This window comes from Diplotaxodon limnothrissa, linkage group LG7 (assembly GCF_057381915.1).
Source record: "Diplotaxodon limnothrissa isolate DT_005_m linkage group LG7, D_limnothrissa_male_GT1.1, whole genome shotgun sequence".
Lineage (NCBI taxonomy): Eukaryota > Metazoa > Chordata > Actinopteri > Cichliformes > Cichlidae > Diplotaxodon > Diplotaxodon limnothrissa.
In genome coordinates this window covers 39,630,368-39,647,769 of record NC_140602.1, presented here as the reverse complement: position 1 = coordinate 39,647,769, position 17,402 = coordinate 39,630,368, and the positions used below count along the sequence as shown (strand labels likewise).

Here is a 17,402-nt window from a genome sequence, read left to right as displayed (position 1 = left end):
TAAATCGAAAACTAAATTGTTTTTTTGTTACTATTGATGCTGCTGAGAAATAAAAATGGTTTTAAGTGGGGGTTTTTAACACTCTGGGTTTGTTCAAAAAAATTCACCATCCCCTAAATTGTTCGTGGCCAAAAGTGTACAGTGGTCCCTCGCGGCGCGGCGCACCTTCCGCGACACTTGCTGTTTCGCTGATTTTTTTTTTTTTTTTTACAGTACATTGTGTTGTGCTTTCTGATTGCTGTAGACCATTGTCAATCAATCTAGTCCAGTGTCTCCTGTACAGGAGTGGTCCCTAATAGGCCCACGGACCGGTACCGGTCCGTGAGTCCTTTGGTACCGTTCCGCGACAGTTGATCCTCCGGTGTGAAATGTATGGTTGTAGTTGTGTGTCTTATTTTGAAAGAACTATTTACGCGTTACCATAGCGACCAGAGAGCATTAAGAAGCAGAGAGGAGGATGTCGCTGTCATTGTTGTTGGCGCACAGCTCAAGTCACGTTTATTATTATATTTACAAAATACCACAGTTTCTTTTTTTTATTCTTTTGTTGTATTTATCCGCGACACCTTAAAGGTCATTCCCTGAAAATATTGTCTGACATTAAAGTGGTCTGTGGTGCAAAAAAGGTTGGGGACTCCTGCTGTACAGTACAGAATGCGTTTAGCTTGTCGAATTTACATAAATCTTCGATCGCTAGCAGTGTAATTCTGAAGTGCTGTACTGTATGTTTGTAAGTTTTCTCCCAAACAAACACAACAATGCCGACGAAACGTTTTGCACCCTCAAATGCACCTTTTGGTTTCATTCCATAATACTGGACTTACGTTTTCTACGAAGGTTTGAACTCGAGTGTTTAAACAAAAGAGAAAAGTGTGAAAATGTTCATGCCTGTCTGAGAAAAGTGTATAAAGCATGTAGTGAGGGGTTTTACAGTCTTAGCATCTATAATAATTGTAAAAAAAATTAAGTTGGCTACTTCATGGATTTCACCTACCGCGGGTTATTTTTAGAACGTAACACCAGCGATAAACGAGCGACTGCTGTATTATTAATAGTAGTGGGACATCTAATTGATTAACATCAACATTGATTATTATGCACTATTATTTTTGTTCAAGGAGAGCAAAAAATATAAAACTCTCTCTCAGCTTGTTTGTTGCCAAAAATGGCCACTTTTTGTGTATGTTCACAAAATGCTATAAAATGTATATTTCTTAGAATCAGAATCAGAATGATTTCTGATTCTGATTCTAATGTTTTCATGAAACTTCCTTTTTTTTCCCCATCTGAGCATCGGGGAAAAGGGTGTCTTGCAATTGTTGAGGTCACTAGTGTGTGCCTCATTTCTTCCAGGATCACTCTCTTTATATGTTTTAGTGGACTCCTAGTACTGCGAAGTGGTTTCATGGTACAAAGCGATTGTATTTCAAGATCTGGGAGACTGTAGAAATGAGCAGTGATGCCCTTCCTACCATCTTTCCAGAAAAATAAGTGATCTGGAAGCTGTTAGGCTTACTTACAGCAGCAGCACTAAACTCCAGGACACATTTACTAACGGTGTTTGTTGCTGTATGTGCTGCAGCTTTGAATTTTTTAATAATATATATTTTGTTAATATTTTGGCTATGATGTCTTGTTATGAAATGTACAAGAGTAAAAGTGTTTTTAGCATGTGCTTCAAAGCTAAGTTTGACTGGGAAACTCAAAGCTCAATAGTCTGTATCAACAGAAATTCACTGCAGCCTATGTAATATTTCATGCGTCATAATTTATTCTACTCTATCTTGCAAATACATATTTGTGTGGCAATGTCATGCACAACACACACAACTATTAGATCCTTAAGATCAAACCCGTGTCATTCTTTTGGTCCACTGCAGTGCAGTAGTCAAAAAAAAGAATAAGTGAAGTGTCCACAAATGGCCAGGATAGAGCCCAGAGTGTTAATGTTTAAAATGTATAAAAATATTATTGATTACAATTCTTTACTGTTAATATCAACAATAAGCTTTTTATTTTGAAATTACAAGTTAAAAAAAAATGCTGTTACATTTACATTTAATGCTGTTACACTGTAATCCTTTATTATAAGTATGGACATAGAATCAAGTGAACAACATTTTGAAATAAGTTTAATTGGAATTTTGTACTATGAAAAAAACAAAACAAAAAACAACAACAACGACATATTAAACAAACAAACAAACAGCCAGTGCCTTCATTTGTCCATTACATGTCAAACATAGCACTGACCCTTAGTCCCTGCTCATCAGCACATGCTTTCAAAAAGAGCTCCATGTCCTCTGCAAACTGAAAAACAAAGAGGAACAAGTCCCTTGCTCCAGTGTCTTCTTCCTCTGACATGTCTCTTAAGACCCTCTGCTGGTCCCCTTGATTTAAGGACAGATATTTTGGCATTGTTACGTGTGCCTTATTTTGGACAACCCACTGCACAGCAGGACGCAGATCTTCAACAACTGCTGGCTCCTGTGTCAGGCAAATGGGGATAAAAACATAGTTATTTCTCTGTTGCAGAACAGTTTTTTAACAGTTATTCAAATGTCACTAAACATGTAATTATACTACTGTTTAAAGTGAATACTGACCTGACTGACTTCCTGGAACTTGCGCTTTTTCAGTCTGAAAATGGGCACGTGTTGTCCTTCAAGCACAGCTTTGGCTTCCTCTCTCCAGTGTGCAAATAGCTTGCCAGAGCTTAACAGAAAATGTTGATATTGTTAAGGTGTGTAAACTTTGACACAACATAGAACAGAAGTCAAAATATAAATACCTCCTGAGATCAAAGTTCTCCATCAACAGCAAGCACCACCATTTACGCAAGTAGGGCATGTCTGACTGTAAAATATTAATATGAAACATATTTAACAACTTTCAAAAGATTCAAGACTCCATTGCTGTGAAAGTAAATAGAATACTTACTATAGTATAGTCAAATGAAGCATCCAGTGCCACGTACAGAGCAGACTATTTGGAAGAAAAAATAAAAATGTCATTTTTTTAGAAGCTTAAATTAGCTTCTGTATGAATCTCAAGAAGAGAAGAGAAAAATTACCATCAGCATGAAGATCCCACAGTCAACTCCATAGTCTTGGCTTGGAAAACCCTGTATTACATTGAAAATAAAGGCTCGTTAATAAAATCCCTTAAAAGAAGACTAGTGTAATTCATATTATTCACCATACACTTAAACTAGCACATACCTTCAAGTCAAAGCTCTTTTTTTCTGACCACTGCCCGGGAATGATCTTCACTGCAAGATTCCTTTTTTTTTTAAAGACAGTTACATTCACAAGTTAACAGATGTCATCATGATGGGTGTGAAATGTTTATTGCTAATAGCACCAACTGTAACTACAGGCCTTAGGAACACGACCTCAACAAAACAGCATAACAAAATGAAAAAGTACAGTCACATGCTCACAGTTGGTCAAAATAAAGCATTTACAGCTTTAAGTTAAGGTTGGCATATTTTATAAACTAATTTTTATGATCATAATGTGAAGATGAGCCTATCCCAGCTGTCATAGGGCGACAGACTGGACAGGTCGCCAGTCTGTCGCAGGGCCAACACACCGGGACAGATAACCATTCGCACTCACATTCATTCACACAGTTACACCTAGTAGGAATTTGGATTATCCAATTAACCTATCCCCACAAGCTGCATGTCTTTGGACGGTGGGAGGAAGCCGGAGTACCCAGAGGGAACCCACGCAAACACGGGGAGAACATGCAAACTCCACACAGAAACTTGCTGATATAGTTTATAGAAAAACCATGTGAGTGTACTGTATGTGTGAACACTCAAGATCAGCAGAACATGATCTGGGATGCACTTAACCTGGAACACTGAACAGGTTCCTGAAAACTCCGGAACAAACCAAAAATGCTTATAAAAATGTGACCTCAAAAGTGAAACATATTGTTGGCCACCAAATCCTGCCTTGGTGTATAATGGGTCAAGAAAGAGGATTTCTCTTTTAGGTGGCTTCAGTACCTAAAAGACAGTTAGCCATGACTTCAAACCTGCAAACAATGTCATTGCAAGCGATCACAATCAAAGACTTTTGAAACTGCGTCATAAAAGCTTGAATACATCTCAGACACATAGCAAAATTCTAATAGTTTGTATGTGTCAAAAAACAAGACTTACACACAACTGGAAATGACTAGGTGTCCAGAGAGGGAGAACTATGATGTGCATCCTCTGAGCATCAGTCTGAAACAGAATTGTATTTTTAAGTATCCTGTATATGAACTCTCACCAAAGTTATAAAAAAAATCATTTTGATTACTTGCTTGTTTCTTTAAAGGACGGTACACTTACAGGAAAGGACTGCAATGGATCACAGCCATAGGGTGCAAGCCAAGTCCGGGTGACATACAGATTTTCTATGTAAATGCTTATCCCCTAGAATGTAAAAAAAAAAAACATTTAAAACAACAACTCTTTAAATTAAAGCTTGACAATCATCATATACAACATACAGTACCTTTGACTGAACAATTTTGGTGATAAGCTCAAAACAGCCATTTCCAATCTAAAACAGAAAAAATCATGAAAAAAAATGAATGTACACTTTATTATTTCATATTCATAGGAAAAAAAATACTTACAGTCAATTCCATTTGTTTGTTTAAACCCAGTGTCCAAAAATCTGCCCGTGTGAGGCATCCAGAAGACGTTTCAACAATCAGCTCATCTTTGGGTCTGCTGATGTCCAGAACATAGTTGAGCTAAAAAAAACAGATGGTGTCATAGACTGTGGATGACAAAATCAGATAAGCACTAAAAGTTGCACTTTGCGACATCTGAAAACTTTAACATACAAGCTGTTGTTGGCCAGGGTGCGGTACAAAACACCATGATGAACGGCTGGCCAAAATGTTCTCAGGCTTTGTCAGAGCTTCGCACGGTGGTCCACACAGGTCAGGAAAAGTTGCATCTGTTGACCTTCTATTGGCTTTCTTGTTGTCAACTCTTTCCTGAGGTTCTATAGGGATTTTAACAGGTTTCAGACAAAACACTACATAGAATGCATATTAAATGCATACAAATGCAAGAAAAATAAGCACTATTTATAGAAGGAAATTCATTTGAAACAGCATGTAACAAATTCGTTTATGAGCCATCAACTACAACAAGATAATGAATGCAAGATTATTATTTCACCTATATATGACAATCACTATTCAAATTAAGAAATTTTACCAGTGTCACCAGACATTGAAGGTGCTGGGTTCAACACCGTTTCTGTGATTTCTCTGGGTTTATTGCACACCTGTGGGGCTAGGTACACAAAGAAAAGAATATACACACACAGATAGGAACAAATCTAACATGTAAACAATGGTAGCGTTCTGGTCATGAGACAATGCATGTACTTACCTACAACAGCTTGACCCAGTGCCGACAATGAGATATTGATCTGTGTGTTTCTCTGCCATGGAGCACGATGAAAAAACATTAAAATAAGAAGGAATGTTGTTGTAACGCAAAAAAAGTGGCAACATGATCATTGTAAGAAAACTAGACGATTCCTAGAATTATGAAATCACTAACGGCAAATTTATTTAAGAAAGACTCTGTCCCAACCTTTGCGATCAACTTGCAAGACTTCCACGGTATCCATGTGTGTTTACGGCTACTGTGGAGGTCACGTGTTTCCGGTTACTGTGGAGGTCACGTGTTTCCGGTTACTGTGGAGGTCACGTGTTTCCGGTTAGTGTGGAGGTCACGTGTATCCGGTTACTGTGGAGCTCCACAGTGGCTGCAGCCAGACCCTTCTCAAATTAGCCGTACCCGTTGTTCCTCTCCCCGAACCTCTCCAGGTTTCGGCTCTTGACGGCAGCCCACTGATTACGGTCACTCACTGCACTCGAACCATCACACTCACCCTCTCTGGCAATCACTCGGAGCAGCTCAGTTTATTTCTTTTTAAATCTCCTGATGCTCCCCTTGTGTTGGGCTATCCCTGGCTGCCACAACGTAATCCGCAGATCGACTGGGCCAAGGGCCGTATTTCAGGGTGGAGCAGTCAGTGTCACGCTTTGTGCTTACGCTCCGCTACTCTGGGTGCGACGGTCTCAGGCCTGTTGCACCTCCTCATTTGTCTGGTGTTCCGCCTGAGTATCATGACCTGGCCCAGGTTTTTAGCAAAGACAAAGCCTCCTCGCTTCCGACCCATCGCCCGTATGACTGTGGCTTTGATTTGATTCCCGGCGCTCCCTTGCCCACCAGTCGGCTTTATAACATCTCCAAGCCCGAGCGGGAGTCGATGGAACATTAATGACTCCTTGCCAGCCAGCATCATTCGACCCTCCACTTCACCTTTGGGCGCGGGTTTTTCTTTGTGGCAAAGAAAGACAAGACGCTCCAGCCGTTTATTGATTTCCGGGGTTTGAATAAAATCACGATTAAGAACAAATACCCCTTGCCCTTGCTGGCGTCCACCTTTGAGCTCCTCCAGGGCGCCACAATTTTTTCCAAATTGGACCTCGGCAATGCTTACCACCTGGTGCGAATTCGTGAAGGGGATGTATGGAAGACAGCGTTCAATACTGACCTTGGGCATTTCGAATAACTGGTGATGCCTTTTGGGCTCACCAATGCCCCTGCTGTTTTCCAGGCTATGATTAATGATGTGCTGGGTGATCTCATTAACCACTGTGTCTTTGTCTACCTAGACGACATCCTTGTGTTTTCCCGGAGCCCGGCGGAATATGTGGAGCATGTGAGGCTCGTACTGCAGCGCCTATTGGAGAATCGCCTGTTTGTGAAGGCTGAAAAATGTGAGTTCCATGTTCCGACTGTGTCTTTCCTGGGCTTTATATTGCAACACGGGCGGCTGCGTCCACTCTATAACAACCGTGACACCAACATTGTTTTGGCAACACACTATTACACACCTATTCAATATTGATTTTAGTGACCTCCGGTTGACGTGACCTCCGGTTTTTCAAGGGTGCAAAGCTGAGTCTCCAATTCAGTGATCTGGCCTCCAGAGCCGCAAATAGGCTACATTTACTACAAGTATCATTACTGCTAAAGGAGGCTGAGAGGTAACTAAACATCTGTGTCATGGTCCTGGGTCGTGCGACCCAGTGCTTTGTGTTTAGTCTATTTTGATGTTATTGTTTGTTTAGGTTCATTAAGTTATTCCAGCTCATTTGTAATTATATCACCCTTGTATTAAGCCTCCCTTGCCCTTCATGTGTTTATGTCTGTGTGTCTTGTGTTGTCAAGTTCATGCTGTCGCTTCCCCTGTACTCCGTCTCCCTGGTTCGTGCGTCTACCTGTCATGAGTCATGTCTGCATGGTTATGTTTAGTTCATGTCATGTCTAATCTCCATGTTTCCTGTTTTACTTTGAAAGTCTGTATTCAATGTCAGTGTATTTAGTTTCACCTCTCCTGTCCTGTCGTTAGGTTCATGTGTGTCAGCTGTGCTCCCATGTGTGGCCACTTCCCCTGATCATCCCTCATGTGTATTTAGTCTCTGTGTTTCATGTAGGCGGTGTCGCGTCGTCTGTGTTCTCACCTCCATGTTTTCACGGTCAGTCTTTTCAGTGATCATCTTAGTCTCTGAGTTTTCTTAGTTTGTCACAGTATTAGTTTTCCCAGTTTAGCTATAGTCTAGTCACGCTATCCCTACTTTGTTTGTACACCTTGTCTCCAGCCATAATAAAGGCTCGCTTTCTGTTAAGTTCACTGCCGTCTACTCACTTGTGTACGCACCTGGGTCCATTACACACACCACCGCACGGCCTGTCTCTGCAGACCGTGACAATCTGACACAAAGAGAAAAAATGTGCAGCAGGGACAGATAAAGAGGTCATGCTGCTAGCGAGTCGGCTAGCTAATATAAGCTAGCGAAACCAGTGAGTGAGTACTGAGACTATAAATTAGCGAGTGAATACACAGAGATTGTGCTTCGGATGAAGCATGTGAAGATTACCCCCAGTGAAATTACAAGTTATCTAAAAGTTTTTAATTAAATTCCTATGCAGATAAGCTACACAAAAACACTGTGTTGTAACAGGGACAGGAAGTGATACTCTACCACAGAGAGAATGAACACCAAGTGACAGCGCTGATGATTTTGTGCAGAGGATCCATGCATCCTCTAATCTAATTAGTGTGCTTAACAACTCCACTTCTACTTTTCACAGTTTTTTTCTTCGCACTGAGTTCATCTTGTACACTATCTGTCCATTGGAAAGCACTGCATCTTGATACAAGTGTGCCTTACAACAAAAGAAAGTGTAAACATAGGAGGGCTTCTCTAGTAGCACTGCTAAGAAATTTCCTAATATATCTGCCCCCATGCACTACACATTTTCACATTTTGTTGTGCATGGGTAATCATTTCCTCTTGTTATCTGTGTGGAGGGCACATTATTTGGTCTACTCTCAGTCAACCTTATGTGACTACAAATTTATCAGTTTGCAAAGTCTTGATGAAAAAAACAAATCTTTAAACTTAACTTCCCTCTTGTTGTCTCACCTTCACCCACTCCTTTGCACTCTACATCCCTCTTGTATCTCAGCTCCCCCTTATTTCCATCTGTTTCCATTTCCTCTATCTTTTGTCCTTCTGTGTGATCTGTTGCTCCTCGGGGTGACGTTTTGGGGCAGATTGATGGTGTTCAAGCCTGACTCTGGTCAGTGAGGTCTTGCTTCATCACACATATTTTCTAATTTCTCCCTCTCTTTCTCTCTCCTTACTATAATTCCCACTCTGAACCTATTTTATAAATTTTCCTCCACCCCCTTCCCTTCCCCACAGCCCTGCAATCCAGCAGCTTGTCCTACCTTCTCTCTTCTCTATGTGGGGACCATCTCTTTTTCTTTTTGTCCCTACATTCTTTCTGCTCCTTCCATCTTTCCGGGCACTCCCCCACACCCTTCATCTGCCCTGACAGATTAATAGTTTTCCTGTCCTACAGAAAAACCTACAAAGACTTGTCTCTCCCTTGACAACACTAAACTATGACTCTTTCACTTCTTTCTTAGTCTTCTTTTCCATCTTTTTTCCTCTCCCCCTCACACCCAGTGACCTGTGCTTCCTCTGGGCACACTATACTAGACATTAATAATCCTTACTACCATTTTGTTCTGTTAAGATGCTTACTGGCCCTACTTTCTACTTTTCTTTACTTTTTTATTTCCAATAAACACTTTTTAAGTGAAGGTATGTAAAATTATCCAAGTAAGGTAAAATGACTATGTGATTTGATAGAACAGTAGTCTATGCACTGTCTTTTTTTTTATTTTTTAAATTTTTCCTATAGTAACAGTTTTACTTCCACAGATTGCTTTTCTGAGATACTGACTTTCTTCACAGATAAGTACATTTGAGAGTGTCAGTATCTTTCAGTATATACTGGTGGTTTTGGTTTTTCAAAATAATTGTTGCAAAATAATTCACAAATGATTTTGTGCAATTGTAAAATGAGTTAGACATATCTTTGGAACTTCATTTGCTTCAGTAATGTCATGTTAAAGTAGAAACAAACCATTATTTCTTTAAGATTTTAACCTTGATTTATGCCCCTTTTCGCATTTCATAGGTATAACTAAACATAGAAAGGAGAATAACAGCAAATCAATACAAACATGTTCTTAGTACAAGTTTCATTCCATGATGAAACTTTTCTGTCCTGGTTTAAGTGACCACAATGCCCCCAGCCACACCGGATCACTGAATGACTTGACCAGTATGAAATTCTGCTAATATTAAGCTACATTTTCCATTAAAATAGTTAAAAAAAAAAAAAACATATAAAAAGCTAAATTCTCGACACCTGAGATAATACATAAAAGCCTACAGCATGACTAGCTTTTGCAAGATGATGATTTCACAGCCAGCATATTTTTACATTAGGTTTCTGTGTAAAATTAAATAACTGCTACAATGCCTCTTATGAGCTGTGAATCATTTAACTGACATAAAACTTCCATAGTACACTGACAATCATGCAAATCTTTGAGTACATAAAAAAAAAAAGTTTTACTGATTTTTTCCACATAGGGCTTTTTTAACAGCTCCCGAGTCTCCTAGAAAAACATACAAACTTGGCCACATTGCGCTGGAATGACTAGGGGTTGTAAAAGAAGGAGAACATCGGTTTTACATCTCAATCATGTCTGATTTATGATGGCTTCTCTCTGCAAGGGATTCTGCACCTGTGGGTAATATCCTTTAAGTGTGTCTGTCTGTGTCTGAGTGTGTGTATGTCTGTGTCTGAGTGTGTGTATGTGAACACATATGAAGCCGTGTGATAACTAGTCACAGTAGGGAAAGAGTATGTGTAAAAGGAGACTAAAACAAGACTTTCCTATGTACACAGATGTGCAAAGATGCACATTTACATGCACATTTGAAGAAAAAAAAACAGTCACTGAGCAAGCAACCACAAGACATTTCCTGCCTATGAATCAGGCTGATGATGGAAAGTGTAGCTTTTCGATTGCTGAACAAGTGGCCCAGATGATGCACTTTGATTGTGCAGCATTCACTCACTGCACAGTCAATCTCAAAGCAGCGGGAAAGAAGAAATCAGCTCTCTTTTTTGAAAATAGCAATGGATCCTGACGGCCTGGAGGGTCCTTAGAGTAGAAGGACATGAATAGATCGGACAAAGAATCGATGAATAGATAGAGAATATGGAGACAAATTTAACAGATTCAAGGTTTGGGGAATGAAAAAAGGGATGAGCAAACATGCAAATGTGGGCTTACATGACTGAGAAGAATTGGTAGGAAAAAAAGTCCTAGTGATTAAAAAAAAAGATGTAATGGCTGATAAGTCTGTTGATTGATGGATGAGTGAATGGGTGTAGTGAATGTTGGGGTTTAGGGAAGGATGAATGGAGCCAGGGATGGTAGGAGACAAATAATAATGATAAAGGCAGACTGACAGTTAAATGAATTGCTCTATTTTTCTCTGGCTGTGGACAGTAAAAGCCAAATGTTTTTTAATAATAATTTGAAAGTAGAAGCATACCAAGGGAATGTTCTTTTGCTGGATGGTCTTATTGTTAGCTCTGGCCCCAGATGAGCTTCTCATAAAATGGTGGGGACAAATAAGAAGGAAAATAAATTTTTACATCCTGCAAAAATGGTAATTTTTGCCTTGCAGTCTTTTACACATGATCCATTCCAACAGAAGAAGCATGTTTGCTGACCTGGAACTCATTATGTTATATGTTATGTATTATATGGTACTGGTGAATCACAGATGTTCATCACTTTGGCTCATGTCAAGATTAGTTAAGTTACTATGCTGTCGTTGTAACCTAAACCAGAAATTGTGAGTATAATGATGAATAAACAGTTAAACAACTGTTTTTCCTTTTTACAACAGTCCATCAATAAGCAGGAACTGAGGAAACCTGTTGTTCAACCTTTGGGAGAGGAATGTTGTCCCATTTTGGCCTGATGTAGGATTCTAGCTGCTCCACAGTCCTGACTCTTCTTCATTGTGTTTTTCATTTGACAATGTACTAAATGCTTTTAATTATTGAAAAGTATGGACAAAAGGCAGGCCAATTCACTGTTAGGGTGCCTGGGTCGTCGACCCAGTGTTTTGTGTTTTTGGTTCTTTGATTTTGTTTATTTCATTATATTCTAGCTTTGCCTTATGGGTTATAGGTTTATTCTTAGTTTAGGTTTTTGGTGTGGGTTTGGTAGAGTTTTAGTGTTGTGGTTTTCTGTCTGTGATCCATAGTTGCTGTCTCCCCTGTCTCCTGTATCCCCATTCAAGTCTGTGTCTCTGTGTTATGTTTCCTGTTTTACTTTGGAAGTCCGTGTCTCATGTTAATGTGTCTGGTTTTGCTTCCTTTGTCTCGTTAGGCCTGAGTTGCCCCAGCTGTGTTTCCCTCCTGTTACTCATTCCCTGATGCTCCCTCTGTGTATTTAAGCCCTGTGTTTCTCTGTGTCTGTGTTGCGATCTACCCTCATCTTGCTGTGTGGTCTGTCTGTCTGTCTGTCTGTCTGTCTGTCTGTCTATTTTGGATTCGCACTTTTGTAACTTGTTTGAGTTCAGCATTAAAGCTGTATTTAAGTTCACCTTTTGTCTCCGAGTGTCTGCACTTTGGGTCCTTCATACCACCACTCCTGCCTGCACACAGCCTGCACATGACATTCAGCACATTGAGTCTTCAACTGATAGGGATGTGCGGATCGATATTGAAATATCAATTCTTCCGATACCAGTAATTTATGTTCTAGAATCGACACTCATATTAAAATATCGATATTTTAGTACTTTGGGGTAAATTTGTAGTTTTTCATTAACAGGAACACAGTGGAAAGAAACTACATCATTCGGATTGTCTAAATTGGAAGGAACTACTTCCTCTTACGCCTTTCATAGTCATATGCGAAACACGGCTGTATAAATGTGTCGCAGCCCCTGGCGTGCGCACTCACAACAATGGCTGAGCGTAAACGGAGTAATGTGTGGACGTATTTTACCTTCACAAACAGCCAAGACATGGTTTGTGATACATGTGGCAAGACAGTGTTGTGGCAACACCACTAGCCTCGTCAAACACCTCAGAGTAAATCATATCACAGAATATGACGAGCTTATGTTGAGGCGAACTGAAGAGGAGGAGAGGGACAGGTGCTGCTAGGGCGAGACAGACGTTTGTCAGAGTCCTTTAGTGCTGCAGGCAGCAACATGCTCAAATAACGCACAACTTCAGGTTTTTTATTTCTATATGATAATTCTGCATCGTTAAGCAGTAAGAACAAGTAGTCTGATGTCCTGTAATCATTATGAAGCTATATTATTATTACAATTACATAATGCAATTATATATTGTATTATGAAATACAATGAAACATTAATTTTTTGTACAGAGTATCGGATCAGTATCGTTGATACCACCCTGAATTTTACTTGGTATCAGATCAGAAAGCAAATCAGTGGTATTGCACATCACTATCAACTAAAGCTAATCTGTTTTAGTAGATGCAGTATGAAGTTTTAGCTTTGTTTTGCTGAAATATGCAGGAACTTCCCTGACAACCTGTTTGCCTTTCAGCATTGATTGTGCCTTTACAGATTTCTAGTTGCCTCCAAAGGTAGTGATGCATCCTCATTTTATCAGCAGGGATGGGAAATGAAAAGAATTCAGTGATTCTGACTGCATTATCAATACAATTTATCGATTTGATTTCTTATCATTTCTCTTATCAGTTCTCATTGGCTCTGCTTTGAGAGTCACCACCATGGGTGAGCTGCATATTATAGATATTTGTGCAAATTAATTGCATGATGTGTGCACATGCTTTCTTTGTTCCATTGTGAATAAAATATGATTTTGACATTTGCCAATCATTATATTCTGGTTGTATTTTTTTTTTTTTTTACGAAGCAACCAAACTATTGCGCAGTTGTTTTTTAAATATTTTACTTTGAATTGAATTTAAAGGATTTTTTTTTATTTAATAAACATTTACTAAACTATCATACAAATGTTGCTACTGTGGCTAAATTCTATGACTGACAAACTGAAATTTGGCTGCAAGATGATGAGCTGGCAGATTAGTCGCTGTGCCACTTGATGCAAATGAGAGCACAGTTGGTTTGCTACAAATCTTTAATAAATCTCCATAGTTATCTTCTGCTTCTGACATCTCTGGCTATGTCAAAAAAAAGAATGTGAACATTTGTCTGTTTGGCAACCACAATTTTGATTTTAGACAGCTGTAGCTTTCTCACAGTATGTAATTATTCGTTGTTCAGTTAACAACAAATCATTGAGAGGAAATAGGGAGTTTCTATCAACCTAGTTTGGAGCCACTTGGCTGTATGCAGAAACTCAGCCTGTCACATTACATTATTTTCCACATGAAAGAATTTATCGCCCTCCAGAACGTAAAAATCAGATAACTTTGGTTTATATACTGAATCACAGAAACAACCTAAAACGAAGGTGATTTATTTTGTCTATAAAAATCATGAAACGTGAATGCTCTTGGTGAAACTGAAATCTGCATGTGGGCTGTGAGAGGAGAAAATGACAGAAGGTTGATGATCTGGTGCCACTTAATGGAAATGAAGACTGAACTGGTTTGTTTGTAAGAGATTGTCTACATCAGAGTGTGCCCATAACAATTCTTGCTGTCACTGTGTGCTAAACATTTGTCAGTTTGGCAGACTTTCTCTTGAATGCCTCTTCCAACATGACATTGCTTTGGAGAATTATTTTTGACAGTTTTTTTTTTATTGTGCATCTGGGAGTTTATGAGAGATGAGATATGGCAAAAGCACTTTAGGAGAAGAGTGCAAAAGTAATTAGAGATGCCATTGGTAAAATGTAATGCCTTGATGCAAGCCCAAGTGTCTTGGGGAAATTCAGTGAATTTCCTCCAGTTTCTGCTGCTCAACAACTGAGTAAATAAGTTGACTGTTGAACATTGCATGATATATATCTTGTTTATTCATTAATTAATTTTTCTCTCGCAGCGATCAAACATGGTTATGCAACATAAATCTGACAATGAATTTTTGACAGTTTATGATGTAAAAGAACCAAAAAGCTTCACTACTGAGACTGAAAAATTGATACTAAAAATTAAAATAAAAAAACAGATGTCACACAGTTTTGTGAATAGATTGGTCACTTTATTACATTTACCTGTTCAAGTGTTCATTATCCATTGACAGCTAAACAGAGGATCAGAATGGGGAGGAAATGTGATTTAAATGACTGAATGTGGCATGGTTGGTGGTCCCAGATGGGCCTGTATTTCAGAAACTCCTCAGATTTTCCCAGACAGTCACCTCTAGTGTTTGCAGACAATGGTCCAAAAAAGAGAAAATATCCAGTGAGCAGCAGTTCTGTGGTTGAAAATGCCTTTTTGATGCTAGAGGTCAGAGGAGAATGGCCAGATTTCTTGGTTGGAAGAGAGTAACTCAACCATTCCCTGTAACCAGAAAGTTGCAAGACTGTATGCAGAAGAGCATCTATGGAAGCACAACATATTGAACCTCAAAGCATATGGGCTGCAGCAGCAGAAGAGCAAACCAACAGCAAAAGACTGGAAAAATGTTGTTTGGTTTGGTGACTTTCACTTTATGCTGTGACATGAATGATAGCTTCACAAACAAACATGATAGAAGCACTGATCCATCCTTCCGTGTATCAACGATTCAGTCTGCTGGTGGTGTAATGGTGTTGGGGCTATTTCATTGATACACTTTGTGCTACAATATCAACTGTCATTTAAATGCAGCAACCTAGAGTATTGTTGCTGACCACGTGAATCCCTTTATGACTACAGTGTTCCCATCTTCTAATGGCTGCTTTCAGCACAATTATGGTGCAAAACTGAAATTGCCTGAAAACAGTTTCAAGAAACATGACAATGAGCTTTCAGTACTCAAATGACCTCAACAGTTATCAAATCTAAATTCAAATATTTAAAGTCTAAAAACATGTGGCACACTGGACTATTACAAAATTTTAAATCTATGTCCTGCATATCTCTGTTTGATTGGATAATCTAACCTGGACAGTAATGATGTTTTATAGTACTTGCTGAACTACCTTTGGGAATTATTATGAATTGTTTTCATTTTCTTTAATCTTGTATACATTTAACAAGTATTTACTATGCAACTAATTAAGCTCTCAGTAGTATGCGCACTGGGCTGTGGTGTGGTTGCTTGAAAAGGAAATAGTTGTTTGCAAATGGTATCTAGTGTCCCACCTGCTTACCACACAGATGGTAGGTAATGGTCACAGAAGAACTGTGTCATGAATTAAATTGTTTGTGTTACAATTTGAAAATCTGTGCATCTTGATCAACTTCACATTGCCTCGTTGCCTAATGCTGTCTTGACTGTGGTCATTCTTTTCTGTCTTGTTTATTCAAAAATGTTACAAATGAACTACAACCAATTCCAAAGTATAAATCCCAATACTATGCACACCAGTTTTCAAGCCCCCAAAATCATTTTCTCTCAGGTTATGCTATATATTAATTTTAAAATCACTTTAGATAGGCCATGGTTTTGCTCTAATATGCCTTACTTGCTTGGAGTGTATGGACTATTTCAGCCTCTCAGGTCCTCCAGCAACAGTCTGCTTATACAGACAAGTACAAAGTACAGGACAAAAGCCTTGGAAGCAGCCTTTGGCTATCATGCCACAAGAAACTGGGAGCATATGCCATATGTTAAAGAGACTTTTAGAAGCACATTTTTGTGTTATTTTATTTTGTTTTAGTTGATTTCAGCTATTTGCTATTACTATTGCTGTTGCTGTTGCCACAAGCCTGAATGTTAAGAGAGTTACACATCAGAAATATTTGGACAGAGACAACCTTTTTCCAATACCACAATGAATTTTAAATGAAACAATTCAGATGCAGTTGAAATGCAGACTTTCAACTTTCATGACAGTCTGATGTCTTAAACTCATACACTTCACCAGATGCTTTCTGTCTAAAGTTTAGTCTTCAACAAGTGATATGCACGCTCAATTGGATTAAGATCAGGGGACTGATTTGGCCATTCAAGAATATTCCACTTCTTTGCTTTAATAAACTCCTTGATGGCTTTGAGTCATTGTCCATTTGCATTATGAAACACCTCCCAATTAATTTGACTGCATTTAGCTGGACTTTAGCAGACATTATTTCTCTGAACTCCTCAGAATTCATTCGACTGCTTCTGTCCTGTGTCACATTATCAATAAACACTAGTGTCCCAGTGCCACTGGCAGCCATGCACGTCCAAGCCATGACACTGCTTCCACTGTGTTTGACTGATGATATGGTAAGCTTTGGATTATGAGCTATTACGTGCCTTCTCTTTTTCTTGCAACCATTCTGGTAGAGGTTGATCTTGGTTTGGTTTTTGGTTTTTTAGAAAAGTTGTATTCTTGAGAGTTATGAATGGCATACACCTTGCAGTGAACCCTCTTTATTAATTTTCATGAAGTCTTCTCTTTATGGTAGACTTGCATATCAATATGCCTACCTCCTGCAGAGTGTTGTTCACTCCTTTGGCTGTTGTGAAGGGGTTTCTCTTCACCATGGGAATGATTCTGAAATCATCCACCACTGTTGTCTTCCGTAGACTTTCAAGGTCTTTTGTGTTGCTGAGTTAAACAGTGCTTTCTTTTTTTTCTCAAGATGTACCAAACTGTAGATTTTGCCACTCTTACTATTGTAGCAATTTCTTGGATTCATTTTTTCTGTGTTCACAGCTTATGGATGCTTGCTTCACCTGCATGGAGAGCTTGCTTGACAGCTTTTTGTCTGTTCACAGTAAAAGCTTCCAAATGCAATCATCTGAGGACCTATACATTGTGTCCATATACATTATACAATTATAATTGGAATATGTTTCAGTAAACA

General features: G+C 39.0%; 1 protein-coding gene across 1 annotated transcript; it reads right to left on the bottom strand.

Annotated features, from left to right (window-relative positions):
- Positions 1-4,196: 4,196 nt before the first annotated feature.
- Positions 4,197-6,596, bottom strand: LOC146628753 (uncharacterized). Its single transcript, XM_085357078.1, has 8 exons — positions 6,093-6,596; positions 5,411-5,462; positions 5,234-5,311; positions 4,852-5,015; positions 4,639-4,758; positions 4,515-4,562; positions 4,349-4,439; positions 4,197-4,240 (listed from the first exon to the last, which is right to left on the bottom strand). Exons 1-7 carry the CDS (start codon positions 6,594-6,596, stop codon positions 4,368-4,370), a joined length of 1,038 nt encoding a protein of 345 aa, XP_085213204.1. The 3' UTR covers positions 4,197-4,240; positions 4,349-4,367.
- Positions 6,597-17,402: the final 10,806 nt, after the last annotated feature.